The sequence below is a fragment of the Eleutherodactylus coqui genome, chromosome 10 (genome assembly GCF_035609145.1).
Source record: "Eleutherodactylus coqui strain aEleCoq1 chromosome 10, aEleCoq1.hap1, whole genome shotgun sequence".
Classification (NCBI taxonomy): domain Eukaryota; kingdom Metazoa; phylum Chordata; class Amphibia; order Anura; family Eleutherodactylidae; genus Eleutherodactylus; species Eleutherodactylus coqui.
The window spans coordinates 112,567,212-112,585,373 of record NC_089846.1 but is presented as its reverse complement, the minus strand read 5'-3'; the positions used below and the strand labels follow the sequence as shown (position 1 = coordinate 112,585,373).

Genomic DNA, 18,162 nt, shown 5'->3' with positions numbered 1-18,162 from the left:
TTTCAGCTGTATCCCACTCCCTGATAATGGGCTGGGTATGAAGAACAGAGCGGTCCAGCTCTGTTCTCCATACCCCGCATGGAGCGCTCGGCTGTAAAACAGCCAGGGGCTCCATGCAGAAAACAGCTGGAAGCAGAAGGCAAGAGGGGACACCCAGCTTGTCTTCTGCATCCTCCGCTCCGAGGGCTCAGCTGTATAACAGCCAGGCGCTCAGAGCGGAGAACAGATGGCTGCAGAAGACCAGCGGGAACAGACAATTTCAGACACAAAAACCGTGTGTCAATATACCCTCACCACGGAGTATTAGAATGAAACATGTCCAATGCAGTACATCCCAACTCTTTACAATGAGGTAAGGTAAAGTCCCCTGGCGTGAGCACTGAGTCATGTCCGACTCAGTCATCCTTACCCCCTTAGCAAGCTAGGTACTCATTTTACCGACCTCAGAAGCATGGAAGGCTGAATGAGACAACTACCTGAACCAAGCGGGGATTGAACCCGCAACCTTCAGGTTGTGAGCGAGAGCTTAGAACTGCATTTCTGCTGCCTTAGCACTGAGCAGCACCCCAGGCTCTTCCAATGAGGAATCCCCAGGAAAACATTTCTCCACGCCAAGGAACCACAAATAACCCGGATCAGTCACTCTTATACCACTAGTGACCCGCACACGGAGCGTGGACAACACATAACCCCCTCCGTCCTGCGCTGCTGTACAACAATGGCCGACTGACCACAGTGCCCATCAGACAAAGCAATGAACGACTCAGGCTGGCCGAGTAATCTGTCCTCCCCGTACATCTCTGAACAACCGCCGGCGAAGTGTTCCGCTCCGGAATCCTGACTGCCTTCCAGCAGATTGCGGTGGTAATTGTACCGTAATTCACAAGATCAGCCGCTGCTTCTGTATGTGGCAACCGCTGCGGCTACCAGAAGCCCCCGGACCGCGGTGTAAATACATCTACGCTGGTTTGTTGGCGGATGGCATTTTTCTCCTACAGGCATATAAATCCTCGCTAATCAGCAGAACATCCTCATGTAAACAGGAGACGAGCAGCTGTACAAACAGTCGCACGTAGTAAACCGCTGATCCTTCCTGCGATCCTCGTGCTGCGTGACCTCCGTCGGAACGAGGGCTGACTGATACACGCTGAATTGGCGCCGGTACGGGCAACTGATCTTGCCATCTACTAAAACGGTCAGGAACGCTATCTTTTCTCCTCAGGGAGAGCACCTAGAAGGCGAGTGAGAAGACTTATAAGGCCATGCATGCTCCTCTGGGTAATATGCAAATGAGGGAGATGGAACAATTTCTCTGCAGCGCCACCTATTGGAAGGCAGCATTCCTGCAAGTCAACGTTAGACTCTTTATACAAGCCTTGTAACAATGACTGGAAATTGAAAGCCAAGCCAGACTCCATACACAGACAGCTGTTTCGGGGTGATTGCCCCTCATCAGTGTGCAATAAGTTTCTGGTTTGGCTAGTGAGCGGCCTGTGACGTGGGTCAGGAATGCTATATTTTATCCTTAGGGGAGCTAAAACTATTAGGCACTGCTGTGCTGCGGTCTTCATGGCCACAGAGCCCCTTGGGTTACTGGGCCCTTTACGACTTGTCATATGAGATAGCTTTCGGTAAACATCATTACTGATTAAGCGCTGATTTCCTCCTCTTTTATATGGTTTCAGTGATCCTACCAAACCACTGAGGACCTACCCTGAGGCAGAAGTCCGGAAACGCACCATTAGTCACTGGGCTGCACTTCAACCTGGCAATTATCAGTAAAGCGCAGGCAGCAGCCAGTAGCGCTCGTGTGATAGCGCTATTTATCGCATTCCTGAAGGGTTAAGGCCCTTTTAGACACAACGAGCCGTCTTTTGAGCGATAATCGTTGTGTGTAACTGCACTGACATCGTAAAGCTTTCGTTCTCCCGTCGCTCATCGTTGAGAACAATTAGCCTTATCAGGGATTCACAGCGGGATACAGCTGATACTATTGTTTCAGCTGTATCCCACACCCTGAGGACAGGCTGGGAATGAAGAACAGAGCGGTCCAGCTCTGTTCTCCATACCCCGCACGGAGCGCTCATCTGTATAACAGCCGGGCAACAGCAGGGAACAGCTAGATGCAGAAGACAAGCGGGGACACCCTGCTTGTCTTCTGCATCCTCTGCTCCGAGCGCTCGGCTATAAAAAATGGTTGGCGTGTATATGAGCCCTGAGGCTCGTTAGGGCCCATTCACATTGGCGCTTGATTTATGGTTGGGCTCTGTTCTTGGAGCAGAACAGTGAAATCGTAAGCGCGGGATTCAGACGGACGCCACTGAGTACAATGGTGTCCATCCGGATTGCGGTACGTCCTCCGACACTTACCAGGACAAACTCCCACCGTGTGCGGCGCCGCTTCCCCCAAGATTGTAATAGAAAGTGACAACGCAGCGCCACATGGAACCTTACAAAACGCCGCGTCCAAAACCGCCGTCTCTTGCTGAGATTTTGCGCATTTCTGAATGCATGCCACAGTGTTTGACCGTATTTTTTAACGCACCCCGCCATTGTGATGGGTGATGAGGTGCGTAAAAAAGCGCTAAAATAGAGCAGACAGCACTTGGAAATTGCAGCGTTAGAAACGCATGCAATGCCCATTAAAATCATTGGGAGCGCTGTACCACGATTGGCGCGGCGTCTCAAATGCAGCATAAATCACAACAGAAAGTGCGGCCGGACGGCGAATACAAACGAATACAAAACTGCGCAGTTTTCGGTCTGAAAAAAACCTCTGCCCAATATCACCTGGAAATAGAACGCCGCGATCCGCTTTTTAGATATTCACATATGGGGTTTTATTCAAACAGTCGGATATATACGAACGCAGCAGCTCCGACTTTTATATGATTTTCGAACGAAAAAGTCAGCAGGCGCGTTAAGAAAAAAAAAAAAGAAGAAAGAATTGAATTTCCATGATGAAAGTGCGATCTGTTTTTAACGCTTGTAACCATGGAAACCATTAAAAAAAAAGGAAAGAATTAAGAAATGCAGAGCCGGTATATCGATGCCTTTGTTATACGCGCGAAAACCAGATGGAAATCACGTGGGGGGGGGGGGGGGGGGCATGAAAACTGAACAGGAGAGGGGAAAAAAGACAGGTTTACCAAAACCGGAAAAAGGGGAAAAAAAACGCCGCGCCTCGGTAGTTTTACGTGTTTGGGAATTTGTTAAAATTGGTCCAATTTTTGTGCAATTTTCATGCGCTTAAGCGATTTTTTTTCTTTTTCCTCGTACGCGATTTCAATTTTTGCGCATGAATCTTTCACGCTCTGTAAGCCACCGCGTCCTGAGGGCTCCGTCGCACACGCCGATTTATCAGCAATATTTTGTGCAACAAAACCCGTCCAAAATACGGAAGAAATACGAATCTCTCCACCCTACGCCCTCGCTGGGCGCTCCCCACTCTACGCCCTCGCTGGGCGCTCCCCACTCTACGCCCTCGCTGGGCGCTCCGCTTCCACAAAATACTGAAGAGAAATCCGCCCGTGCGAAGGACCCCCGAGGCCGCGTCCACAGCGCTGCAGATCAGCAGCGGACAGCCTTAAGGGGAGGTGAATTCCGCAGCGGCGATAAAATATGCTGTGATGTTTAATTTGCGCCACAAGTCCATTTCCGCACGGGTTTTGCGCGGATTATTTCCGCAGCTTGTTGATGACATTTTCAAAATCTCCCCCACTTACGTCGCTACTGTAAACGCCGCGGAGGGTCCGCACGGAAATTCTGCGGCAATTCAGCTCTATATGAATCCCACCCTATTCTTTACATCTCTGGTCGCCATGGTTACACGTGTTTAAAGCACATCACAGGCGCATCACGCGAGCGCAATCCGTTCATATGCGCACGCATCTACGCAGAACGCCGGATCATTCCGTGTAAACAGGCCGCATGAATGGAGGCGAGCGGCCGGAACAATCCGGGTTCACCGAGCGTCTTTCCGACAGATCGTCCCGTGTAAAGGCGCCCTTCCGCGTAAAATTCCTATTGAAGCGTTCCGAGTCCGTCCGAAGAGCGACGTGCGATATAACGGATGACAATGAGGTAACAGCGTGCAGCGGCGTTCTCCCCGGGGTGCTGGGACTTGTAGTCCCCCAGCTGATGCCCAGCACAAGGCACATTACCTGCAGCATGGTGACCACGTGACAGGGGTTCAACAAGTAGATGACAGTCCGGGTAGCAAATTTGAAGCCGACCTCCACGCCGAAGGTGAGGCAGAGCGCCCCCAGCAGGACGTTCTTGGCCAGGGTGTCCGGCCGGGCGCTGACGGCGGGCAGCTCTCCCCCGACGATCTTGCTGAGCGCCAGCCCGACCTCCAGCAGGGAGAGCAGCAGCAGCACCAGGCTCTCCAGCAGCCGCTGGGCGGCGGGCAGGAAGGCGGCGCACTCCGGACCCCCGTTACCGGCCAGGCCGGGGTCCACCCCGCCGTACAGCCAGTCGGTGTAGCGGGACATCCTGCCGTCAGTCCGTAACCCCAGCGCACCGCCGCGCTCTTCCTGACGGAACATCAACTGCCCGGCCCGGAGGGAGGAGGAAGATGGCGGCAGAAGGAGGGCTGACGGGGTGTGAGAACGAGGAGGACACCCACAAAGTCACACAGCCCTACATGTGCGGCAGCAGCGGCGGCGGCTACATGGATGGGCTCCGGGGACGTCATGTACCTGCACCGATACGGGGAGGATTTCCTGGAAGTGAGCGCCATCGTGTGGCCGCGGCGTCACACAGCAGGGGGCAGAAGGGGCTCCCGTGCGTCACCACGGCAACCGTGCCGAGCTCCCCGTGTGACCGCGCCTCTCATACCTCCCGCGGGCTGTGGGGGCGCTGCAGATGCTCGGGGTGGGGGGTGTTTATAACACAACCGGGTCTCCTCTTGTCTATAGGATTTACATGTGCAAAACCCATTGATTCCATTGTGTCCGTTCACACGCACCGATTTTACCGGCGCATTTCAGTCACGCAAAAAAAAAAAAACACAGCACCCACTATTTTTTTGCACATTTGCGCACCCAAAGTCCCTGTAGAAGTCAATGGGGATGCGCAAATGCATGCAAAACACGTTAGGAGATGCGTGAAACGCTGCGGAATTAACAGGAAAAGAACCCAGTGATTTCAATTGCTGCGTATTTTTTTGCCGCATGCAAATGGGCGAAGCTTGTGGGCGCAAAAACTACTGTGAAGCCGTTTGCACGCGAGTGGATTTGCATTGTGGAGCCCAGAGCAGGTGTCTGCATATATTGTACTGCACATATCCGACGGCTCGCTGTGTGGACCATCCGCCGAACAGCCGGTGGAAAAAAATATACGCGCGAATGACGTCTGATCACGGGGTGAGATCCTGCACAGAGGAAACCGAGCCGCCTGTGTGCTGGGAGGCGACTGCAATATATATGAGGGGATACTCAAAAGAAACGGGCATCTGCTTCTACTAGTCAAACAACTAATGACCACTTATCAGTTAGTATGTGAGTGCTTCTCATGCTCCACCCCTGGTGGGGTAAGGATGGATGTAGTAGGGCTGTGTATGTGATGTGTGGGGATCATAATGGCTGTACCATGTAGTCAAGCTGTATGTGTGTGAATGAGGATGTAGCAGAGCTGTGTGTGTCATGTGATGTGTGGCGTCAGGATGGATGTAGTAGAGCTGTGTGTGTGTTGTGTGGGGATCAAAATGGAGCTGTTTGTGTGTGTGTGAATCAGGAAGTAGCAGAGCTGTGTGTGGCATGTGCTGTGTGTGGGGGGTCAGGATGGATGTAGTAGAGCTGTATGTCTGTGAATCAGGAAGTAGCAGAGCTGTGTGTGGCATGTGATGTGTGCGGTCAGGATGGATGTAGTAGAGCTGTGTGTGTGTTGTGTGGGGATCATAATGGATGTACAAACGATGCCCAACACACGTCCCCGCACATACCCGCTCTCGTACTGCTGCACGGGAGCTAGTATCGCTGGCTCGCAGTGAGACGGCTGGAGGAGATTTCTCTCCTCTCGCTCCCCTGCCCCTCTGCATTCACTTAATATAGCGGCTGTTCAATACTGAACGGCTGCTATTTACACTGAATGATCAGCGTTCAGCTCATCGTCCAGGGTGTTATGCAGCATAAACGATGGACGATGAGCTGATCGCTCATCGTTCAGTGTAAATAGCGGCCGTTCAGTACTGAGCAGCTGCTATGGTAACTCAATGTAGAGTGCAAGGAGAGAAATCTCCTGCAGCCGCCCGCTTCCCTGCTGGCCGCTCTGTGAGTGAGCCAGCTATACTAGCTTCCGTGTAATAGCACGCCAGCGAGTGTATGCGGGGACAAGTGTCGGGCATCGTTAGCCCGACATTCATGCCGTCTAAATGGCCTTTACTTGTACTGTGCAGGAATGAGTTAATTCTTTTTCATGCTGGTAATGCTCTGGGGTTAGCAAGTTAAGAAGCAGCAGGGAATCGTATCACATCTTTAGGATGCATTCAGACGATCGTATACTGGTTGGGTTTTCAGGCCCAGCCGATATACGGCGTTCCTCTCTGCAGGGGGAGGAGGCTGGAAGAGCCGGGAGCAGTGCACTGAGCTCCCGCCTCCTCTCCGCCCCTTGCCACTATTTTCCATGGGAGGGGGCGGAACTATGCCCAGGAACTTAGCCCCGCCCCCTCCCATTGCAAATAGTGGAGAGGAGGCGGGAGCTCAGGGCACTGCTCCCGGCTCTTCCAGCCGCCTCCTCTTGCAGAGAGGAATGCCGTATATCGGCTGGGTGTGAAAACCCGGTCGTCTGAATGCACCCTTATAGTGACCTGCCTGATATACCTGGATACTAAGTATCACATGCTTGCAGCTTCACACTTCTGGTTTGGCAGAGTCTTTGTCTGCAGACATTCTTCACCGTGAAATATTTACTACTTGATTGTAAACTTTCTACATGTTCTCTGAATTATTTTCTGCATCCGGAGTTTATAGGATATCATTATTTTTGTTTTATTCTGCCTAAAAATAAAATAGAGAACTAGATAAGTAAAGGCTTGAATGGGGAACCGCTGACAAGTAGCAGCTCACACTACCCTTATATACTCCTTGTACTGCATGGCCATTGATGTGATGGCCACATATTACATTGGCCCTGTAGCAGCCACTTACCTGACTCAGCAGATGGCAGTCATCTGATTGCTCTATTGTGTTTGTCCATTAGAAGTTTGTTTGTATTGTTCATATATCTTTTTTATGTGTTTTTAAAGCGGTCACCAAGGTGCCTTCAACTAGGTCGCCATAAAAACGTTGCAGCTCAGTTTAAGGCCTGTTTCACAAGGGTGACAATGTCACATGATTTTCTCGCGTTGCGACAATGCTACAGATCGCATGTATGTGCAGGCCATGCTTTCCTATGGGTTCCTTCACATTTGCGCTGTTTTGTAGCATGCGACATTGCGAGTCAACAACCTTGTGGGTTTAGCGATATACACACGACCTGCAATGTATTGTTGCCCAAGTTTCACTATGGAGCCTTTCTCTCTGTTGCATCACATTGCATGAAAACATGTTTTTTGTGCAATGCAACTGACAGTAGGAAATCCTATGTTAAAGCCCTAAGCTAAGCCCTGGCTGCAGGAAAAAAAAACAAAAAACACTTACAGCACCTAAGAAGCGCTGTCCAGCTCCGCTGCATCTTCTCCCCGGTCCTTATCTTCAGCATCTCTTCTGGCCGGGGGTTGTCTGGGATGATTTAGTGATCCTGCACTGAGCAGGGGGTTGGACCTGATGACCCTAAAGGTCCTTTCCAACTCTACCATTCTATGATTCTATGCTGGAAGGAGCCAAAAAGCAGTGAAGCATGCAGAATGGGGTGAGCAATGCAGCCCCTTTATACTAGCCATCAGCAGGGGTCTCAGATCTCCACTGCCCAAAACTTTTGACATGTCTCTGTAACATGTCAAAAGCTAGATAAAAGTGCAGCTACTCTTTAATTGACATGACTAGGGGCCTGTAGTACTGAGAATAGCCACTATAAAAAAATATGGCGTTGTGAGCCCTGATAGGATCGTATTCAAATGTTAACGATGAAGAGGCTGCAGTGCTTGCACAAGTGCTGCAACCCCTTAAATCAGCTGATCGGTGGGGTCCCAAATGGTGCACACCCCCAACGATCAGATATTGATGGCCTTTTCTGATGATTGATGATAAGCCATAAGTTTTAAAGGCTGGAAAACCCCTTTAATATAGAAAAACTACATAGTGAGGGCTCTTTCACACGAGCGTAGCCATTTTCGGTCGGCCCTATCACGGCCACAGCGCGACTGAAAATCGCGTGAACGGGCGCACAAATCTGCTGTTTGTATGCCCGTTCTGACGGCCCGGGTCCGGCGCATATACGCTAAGTCTGGATTGCTGTCAGCTCTGCTAAACTGCCTCCCCCTTTCCTCCCCCTCGCCGGCTCTGGGAGGGGGCGGGAGCTTAGCAACTAGCTCCCGCCCCCACCATTGTAAACAGCCGGCAAGAGGAGGAGGGAAGGGGGTGGGAGTTTAGCAGACATGCTGCCAAACTCCCTGCCACCTCTCTTCTGCGGCAGATCCCATAGGGTCCCATAGGAGTCTATGGGTGCCGCCGCCATATTCCAGCCAGGAAGATAGTTCCTGAACGATCTTTCCTGGCCAGCGTAAAAGCTTTTACGGGAAAATGCCCATCTGAACTGATGCCTTGTAAACCAATGCATCAGATGGGCAGCGTATATCGGCCGGGCGTGAAAGCATGGCCGATATACGCTTGTGTGACTGAAGCCTGAAAAAAATAAAACGCTTTTTCCCACAAAATGCCCTTTTCGTGGAAAAATTTAATCAGTGTCGCTCCACTTGTAATGACCCAAGCTATAAAAATCTCATGGTATTTATCCAGTATGGTGGGCATTTTTAAAATCTGAAAATGTAAAAATACAATGCCAGGTGAGGTTAGCTAATTTTCATTCATCTGTGCTACAAAAAAAAAACACAATAAAAAAGGATCAAAAGTCACATGTATGCATATATACGGCAGTACAAATGAAAACTACAACTAGTCCCACAAAACAAGCGGTCACACAGCACTGAGGGAGAAAAATAAAAATGTCCTGGGTCTTGGAATGCAGTGATGCAAATACAATTTTTTTTATAAAGTTTTTTTTTTATTGTGCTAAAATAGTAAAACAAAATGTTTGATAATACAGTAAATTACTCATAGAATAAAGTTAAGGGTGCATTCACACGAACGTATATCGGCTGGGTTTTCACGCCGAGCCGATATACAACGTCATCGTGTGCAGGGGGGGAGGATGGAAGAGCCAGGAGCAGGAACTGAGCTCCCGTCCTCTCTCTGCCTCCTCTCCGCCCCTCTGCACTATTTGCAATGGGGAGAGGTGGGACAGGGGCGGAGCTAATTCTTGTACTTTAGCCCTGCCCCCATCCCGCCTCCTTTCATTGCAAATACTGGAGAGGAGGCAGAGAGGGGGCGGGAGCTCAGTTCCTGCTCCTGGCTCTTCCAGGCTCCCCCCCCCCCCCTGCAGAGAGAGACAATGTATATCGGCTCGGCGTGAAAACCGAGCCGATATACGTTCGTGTGAATGCAGCCTAACATTGTTGTGTGTCATGCCTGGAACCTGTAGTTCTTTGGGTTGCCAGGAGCACACTTCCACAGGTGTGGGATGATTGAGCTGGATGGGTGTGGAGATAAGTTCCAGACCCTTTTGCTAGAGCGTGGACATTTATCCTTCTCAGTACCATGCATGCTGCTTGTTTGAGTTGTTTTCCCCACCTTCCCTGAAGAAGGTCTGGAAACCTGATCTCCCTGTCTGCATGTTCTGCAGGCCCCTTCTTCCTTCCCTTTTATCAGGTGTGGTCTCCAGACAACTGTTGTCCTTTATTTTGTCAGATGGGCCATGTTCCCTGCTGCCGTCAGATGGCTGATGCCTGACACCATGCTCCCTGCCGCCGTCAGATGGCTGATGCCTGACACCATGCTCCCTGCCGTCGTCAGATGGCTGATGCCTGACACCATGCTCCCTGCCGCCGTCAGATGGCTGATGCCTGACACCATGCTCCCTGCCGCCGTCAGATGGCTGATGCCTGACACCATGCTCCCTGCCGCCGTCAGATGGCTGATGCCTGACACCATGCTCCCTGCCGCCGTCAGATGGCTGATGCCTGACACCATGCTCCCTGCCGCCGTCAGATGGCTGATGCCTGACACCATGCTCCCTGCCGCCGTCAGATGGCTGATGCCTGACACCATGCTCCCTGCCGCCGTCAGATGGCTGATGCCTGACACCATGCTCCCTGCCGCCGTCAGATGGCTGATGCCTGACACCATGCTCCCTGCCGCCGTCAGATGGCTGATGCCTGACACCATGCTCCCTGCCGCCGTCAGATGGCTGATGCCTGACACCATGCTCCCTGCCGCCGTCAGATGGCTGATGCCTGACACCATGCTCCCTGCCGCCGTCAGATGGCTGATGCCTGACACCATGCTCCCTGCCGCCGTCAGATGGCTGATGCCTGACACCATGCTCCCTGCCGCCGTCAGATGGCTGATGCCTGACACCATGCTCCCTGCCGCCGTCAGATGGCTGATGCCTGACACCATGCTCCCTGCCGCCGTCAGATGGCTGATGCCTGACACCATGCTCCCTGCCGCCGTCAGATGGCTGATGCCTGACACCATGCTCCCTGCCGCCGTCAGATGGGTGATGCCTGACACCATGCTCCCTGCCGCCGTCAGATGGGTGATGCCTGACACCATGCTCCCTGCCGCCGTCAGATGGCCGATGCCTGACACCATGCTCCCTGCCGCCGTCAGATGGCCGATGCCTGACACCATGCTCCCTGCCGCCGTCAGATGGCCGATGCCTGACACCATGCTCCCTGCCGCCGTCAGATGGCCGATGCCTGACACCATGCTCCCTGCCGCCGTCAGATGGCCGATGCCTGACACCATGCTCCCTGCCGCCGTCAGATGGCCGATGCCTGACACCATGCTCCCTGCCGCCGTCAGATGGCCGATGCCTGACACCATGCTCCCTGCCGCCGTCAGATGGCCGATGCCTGACACCATGCTCCCTGCCGCCGTCAGATGGCCGATGCCTGACACCATGCTCCCTGCCGCCGTCAGATGGCCGATGCCTGACACCATGCTCCCTGCCGCCGTCAGATGGCCGATGCCTGACACCATGCTCCCTGCCGCCGTCAGATGGCCGATGCCTGACACCATGCTCCCTGCCGCCGTCAGATGGCCGATGCCTGACACCATGCTCCCTGCCGCCGTCAGATGGCCGATGCCTGACACCATGCTCCCTGCCGCCGTCAGATGGCCGATGCCTGACACCATACCCAGATTTTCTTTTTAGAAATTATATGTATCTAAAATGTACTAAAAAATACACAGCTTCACAGAGACAATGAGACAAAACACACTGATAGAGAATTAAAGGGGTTGTCCCGCGCCGAAACGGGTTTTTTTTTTCAATAGCCCCCCCCCCCCCCCCCCCCCGTTCGGCGCGAGACAAACCCAATGCAGGGGTTTAAAAAAAAAACCGGATAGTACTTACCCGAATCCCTGCGCTCTGGTGACTTCTTACTTACCTTGCGAAGATGGCCGCCGGGAACTTCACCCACGGTGGACCGCAGGTCTTCTCCCATGGTGCACCGTGGGCTCTGTGCGTTCCATTGCCGATTCCAGCCTCCTGATTGGCTGGAATCGGCACACGTGACGGGGCGGAGCTACGAGGAGCCGCTCTCCGGCACGAGCGGCCCCATTCAGAAGAAAGAAGACCGGACTGCGCAAGCGCGTCTAATCGGGCGATTAGACGCTAAAATTAGACGGCACCATGGAGACGAGGACGCCAGCAACGGAACAGGTAAGTGAATAACTTCTGTATGGCTCATAATTAATGCACAATGTACATTACAAAGTGCATTAATATGGCGATACAGAAGTGTATACCCCCACTTGCTTTCGCGGGACAACCCCTTTAAGTTCTGCGCAATCTATTTTAATTTAAAACAATTACATGTCTCTCAGGGCCCAATAAACAAAATAATCAGTAAGTAGTGGGGGCCACCATGTTGGGCACTACAGTCATTAATGCAATATGGTATCGATTCAGTGACTGCTCAAGTACTGTCCTGGGGTAGCGCTGAACACTTGGCATTGGCCTAGTCCTCATTATGAGAGCACTTAGTCCATGTCCATTTAAGAATTGCACTCTGGTGCTGTCTATGTACTTTAGGAAGACTCCGTGCCTACAGAGAGGTCACAGACCTGCAAACATGACATGTGAGTATGCTGTGATAGAGCAACAAACTTCTGCAAGAGTAAATAGATAAGTTATCTACTGGATATATGCCAATGAACTCTAGCGGGCACAGGTTCTAGGAGGATCACATAGAGTGCAAATACTGCTTTCTATATAATATATGCAAGATCTGTACAGTATGGAAAGAAGGCTTTCTATATGTTTCTTTAGTAGCATCCTAAATATCAGCGACCTAAAACTGCACTCATATCTGTCCGGGGTTTAAACGATAATTTCTTATCTGCTGCACTATATGTTCTTTTGACTTAAAATGTGGCAGATAAGAAATTTCCGTTTAACTTCCGCACTGTTACAGCTGTTTCTGAAGAAGGGGCTGTGTCCCTGAAACGTGTTATTATTGGCTGTTTTTAATTATCTAATAAAGAAGAACCGGGTTAATTACTCATTGGAATGCTGTCTATTGATTATAGGAGTTGCACCCTTAATGTCCACGTTTTTAAATTATGTTTCTTCAGTCTAATTACTACACCTCGCTCCACACGGTTGGCAATAGTGGACAGGCAGCACCTTATCCCACTTTCCACAAGGAAGATTAATTCCCCTATGCAGTGACATTAGATTGTGCTCTACCCTTTTCTCCCCTTGCCTTTGTAAATATATTGTATTACTTATCTTGTACTGCTCCTGACTTACAGCCTGATCTATACTCCAGAGCTGCATTCACAATTCTGCTGGTTGTCATTAGAAATAGTCTTGTCGCCAGACTAATGGCCGATTTCCACGCAAAGATAATCTTTCAAATGATTGAAAGCTTTTGCGATCTATTTGCATACAGTGTTAATGGCAATTAACAGGTTATTATCTTCATTTGCATGTAAAGGGGCCTCCAGGAGCTGTTTGTAGAGCCCAGCTTATGCTTAATCATACGCTAAGCTGTGCACACAGCTGCATTGTTCTCCTTGTGGTTGACAGCAGATTACAATGTGTAAAAGGGCCTTTACTCTAGTTGCTTAAATGCAAATTACGACAGAGAGCTCTGTTCAGGCATAGAATCAGCAAGGAACGCTTGGAGATTTTATCTGTAAATGGTGTACAATTTTGAATAGAGCTCCGGACTAGACAGATCAGTGCAAGATAACTAATGTAATTACAAAGTCATGTGTTTTCTGACAATTAATTGCATATGTAAGCTGCAAAACCTTTATTATAAGGGAAACAATGTAACCCTTTATCCATGCACACAGGTATCTAGGCAGCATCTTAATGTCAACCCTAGCTTGTGGTCCATGCATGAATACTTAAATATAGCACGGCGTTCCATTCCATTAATATCATGTCACCTGGCTCATGCGGTTTGTATTCTGCGCCAGAAATGCTATCTACTACATACTGCCGGCTCGTTCTTCATGATTGATAGTACTATGTGTGACACAGATGCTAAACCCTCCCTCTACTGCTATTCTTTCCAGAGGGATTATCCTGTATTTAAAGCAATCCCCTGGCACTCAGCCTCATCACTTCTCTATTAAAGGTGTATAGTCCGGAACATGATTTTCAATAATGTAGTACATGGTTTAGGAGTAGAATGAAATTTGCTTTGAATTTCACTGGTACATTTACATTGACATGCTCTGTATTTACTTACAAGGTAACATATCTGTTATATATATATGGTAATTAGAAGGCAGATTACGCTTGATCATGGCATGTATCTATATACAGCTAAGGCCTGTTTCACACATCCGTAGGTGTTTTTATGTGCACCTGTTGGCGCCATAAAAATGCGTGAGCTGGCGCCCAAATCTAACCTTTGTGTGCCTGTTCAGATGGCACGCGCCCCGGTGCATATATCCCAAGGCCGAAATGCCACTGCCTCCCCTTCCCTCCACCTCGCCGGTTCACCTCTCTTCTTCCCTCCGGCTGTTTGCAATGGGAGTGGGCGGGACAGGGTGGAGCTAAGCACCCACCCCTCCCCATTCCTTGTCCACAGCCAGCAATGGGAGGGGCGGATCTTAGTTCCGCCTTTGTCCCACCCCCACCCATTGCAAACAGCCGGAGGGGAGGAGAGAAGAGGGAGAGAGTTTAGCAGTCACGCTGCTAAACTCCCTCCCACCTCCTTTCTACAGCTGCTGTCATTGGCTTCCATAGGAGCCCATGCAGCGGTCGACGTATTCTGGCCGGAAAGACAGTTCCAGGACTATCTTTTTGGCCCGGTGTGAAAGGGCTCGGCGCTATATTGGCCTGGCCAGGCTCTTTTACGCCTTGGGAATACGGCCATGTGATCTGATGCATTGGCTTCCAATCAGATCGTAGGGTATATCGGCCGGCCGTGAAAATGACCGCCGATATACGCTCGTGTGAATTAAGCCTTAGGGCGGTTTCACGTCTGAGCACGGGGTTCTGCTTCCCTGCTCCATTCGGGGAGCAGGAAAGGGGAATCCCTATCTCAAGATGGAATTGAGCAGCGTCAAACTGACTCTATTGACTATATTGGGGTCAGTTCTGTTTCGAGCTTTTAGCACGCAGCGCCTTTTCTTCCTGTATTTTGAGCTGCATCAGCGGTGAAGCCTCCAACTCGAGGTTCCAACGCAGATGTGAAACCGCCGGTAGCATGATGCAGTATGGTTCGTTATCAAAACGACTCTACCCTCATTTGTATGCCTCCCTCAATCACACACACAAGACTACATCATTAGGCCTCTTTCAGACGCGCGACGCCATATCGCCATAAGAATATCGCCCCGATATCGCATTGGTGATCTGTGCAATATCACTGCGTTTTCTCACAGCAATATCGTGATTGTCTTGTGATTTCCTATTGTAAAAGTTTCATTGCACTGCACAAAAACCGTGTTTCGTGCGATGCAACAAAAAAGAATGCTCCATAGGGAAACATGGGCTACAAAACATTGCAAATCGCAGTAATATTTAACTAAGAATTTTTTTTTCTTGACGTGACGCAGGCTACAAAACATCGCTAATGTGAAGGAACCCATAGGAAAGCATGGGCTTCACATACATACAATTTGTAGCATTGTCGCGTGGCAAAAAAAATTGGCCTAAAAGGTACACTTTTTCATCAATCCTCTGCTGAAGTTCCATGACGACGGTTGCACAAAGTGGCAAAATCTTGACAAATTCCAAGCTAATAGGGGTTGTCAGAGTTGTAATATCTCAGTACAGCCCCTTCCCCATGCAGTAACATAACAAACAGGCATATACTCACCTCTCCTCCCGTGTCCCATATCTGTGCTCGGTCGACGACTGAGCTCTGTTATTGGCTGCAGCCCTTACTATGTCCTGTAAACTGGACGGGACTGGAGCTGTCAACACAGACTGGAGCGGAGTACCGAGCACCGGCTTGAGACACAGCGGGGAGCCGTGAGTATATGCCTATTTCTTCTGTTACAGCATGGGGAAGGGGTGGTACTGAGATTACACCTCATACAACCCCTTTAAGTTCTGTGAAGTCATGGTACGCCCTTGAATATACAATAGCGAATAGGAGCGCTGAGCTGCACAAGCAGAGAGAATGAGACAACGAAGAGACCACCAGGTTGGGATGCTCTGGGTGTTTGTGTATTCTAAATAGCTGACCCCTTTACATTATAACTATTATTCCTAATTCCACTGAATAATATTCCTGAGCGTGGATATATATACACGAGTTATATAGAGTAAAATATCAAACAGAGCAGTACTAACCTCTGCACCGCCATCGGGAACCAGTCCTGCACTCCCGCTGTGGTCCTGGGGTTTGTTTTGACAGCAGCCGTCAGAGGATGTCAGGTGTCCGCTGCAGCCAATCAGAAGCAACATCATCACGTTTCCAAACTCCTGACATTATGGTGCTGTAGCCTCTCATTGGCTGCTGGGGTCACCTGACTTCCTCTGATGGCTGCTGTCAAAACAAACACTGGGACCACAGCAGGAGTGCAGCACTGGATCCCAACGGCAGAAGAGAAGTAATGCTATGTTTGTCATTTTAATACTGAAAGTCCTATTAAAGAAAGTTGTCATGTTGGTGAATACACGAATAACATAATAATAATAAATAATAATCTTTATTTGTATAGCGCCAACTTATTCCGCAGCGCTTTCAGGCATGGATAAATGCAAAACAATACAACAATTACAATATAAGGTACATTGGGTTAGACACAAATGGGTTGAGGGTGGTACAGGAGGTGCAGGGGGTGGGGAACACAGGCAATAGGAAATTTTATGTACAGATCATTTATCAGAAGGCAAACAGGGTGGAGCACCATAGTGAGGGGCAGGGGACTAGGTCAGGAGATTTGGTACGCTTCCCTGAAGAGGTGCGTTTTTAAGGCACGTCTGAAATTTCGTGCATCGGGAATTGTCCGGATGCCTTGGGGTAGAGCATTCCAGAGGATGGGTGCTGCTCTGGTGAAGTCCTGTAGGCGAGCATGTGAGGTTCGTATTACAGGGGTGTTTAGTCTGAGGGTGTTAGCCGATCGGAGTGAGCGGGCTGGGTGGTATACTGACAGGAGGGAGGTGATGTATGGTGGCGCAGCGCCATGCAGAGCTTTGTGAGTGAGGTAGAGGAGTTTAAATTTAGTTCTGCAGTGGATGGGCAGCCAATGCAGCAACTGGCATAATGCAGAGGCGTCTGAATAACGACTGGATAGAAAAATGAGTCTAACTGCTGCATTTAGTATGGATTGGAGTGGAGCGAGTCTAGTGCGGGGGAGGCCAATGAGTAGCGAGTTGCAGTAGTCAAGGCGGGAGTGGATGAGAGCAACCACGAGCGTCTTTAGCGTGTCCGTGGTTAGGAACGGACGTATTTTAGCAATATTTCTGAGGTGCATGTGGCATGTTTGGGCCAGAGATTGGATATGGGGGGCAAAGGAGAGGTCAGAGTCCAGTGTGACCCCAAGGCATCGGGCATGCCGTCTGGGGGTTATGATGGTGCCAGACACTGGAATGGAGATGTTGAGGGGAGGTCTGTTAGAAGGTGGAAAGACAAGGAGGTCAGTTTTAGAGAGGTTTAGTTTGAGAAAAAGGGAGGACATAGTGTTAGAGACAGCGGACAGACAGTCGGTGATATTTTGGAGGAATGGTCCAGAGATCTCACGAGAGGAGGTGTATAGTTGGGTGTCGTCAGCATAGCGTCAGTAGTCGTCAGAATAACGTTACAAATTATATATAGTAATGTTATAGTCCATAAATATTATTACCGTTTGGCGGCTGTGGTGCAGGGAAGAAAACATGATCTATATATATATATAATCTATCACATTACCTCAGTAATTGTCAGCTTGCAAAGAGTGATTAGACTAAAATGTTCGTTAGGAAGCCATAAAATCGTTACACTTACAATATATCAATACAGTTGGTTGCTATGCAATCCATCAATATTAGTCGATTCTAACCTTCTTGAGTAATACTGTGGTTGGCATAGCAACTGAGCTTGCTCGACCATTGTGAAAGATGAGAGACTATCAAACAATAGCAGCCATGGTTCCAGCCCCTAGTGGGTTATAATGGGAGGGATATTCCGATACATTGTATCATAATGAAGGATGGGGAATGGAAAGTATTTGTTTTATGTGTTATTGCATATATTTTCATCTACTTTTATTAGTCGAGTGCTATACTGTATGAAAGTGTTACTATTACGCATTATTACATGACAGGGAGATTAGACTTGTACAGGAGAGCGTGTGCACGGCACTCTGAGAAGAGGCAGATTTTTGTGCCCTGCGTGACACCGCGGCCGATATACACTCATGTGAATAAGCCCTAACACTGAACAATCGGTGTTTAAACTGCAGGATAAGTAAACGAGCCGGCGCTGATTCTACTGCCGGCCGAAACTGAACAACGAACGAGAAGCACACGATTCTCGTTCGC

General features: G+C 49.8%; 1 protein-coding gene across 1 annotated transcript in view; it reads right to left on the bottom strand.

The window, feature by feature from the left end:
* TMEM164 (transmembrane protein 164) overlaps positions 1 to 4,663 on the bottom strand; it is a 56,815-nt gene extending 52,152 nt beyond the window's left edge. Inside the window, exon 1 of the mRNA XM_066581721.1 lies at positions 4,164 to 4,663. Coding sequence (XP_066437818.1) covers positions 4,164 to 4,547 — 384 coding nt within the window. The 5' untranslated portion in view covers positions 4,548 to 4,663. The remainder of the gene's footprint in view (positions 1 to 4,163) is intronic.
* Positions 4,664 to 18,162: the final 13,499 nt, after the last annotated feature.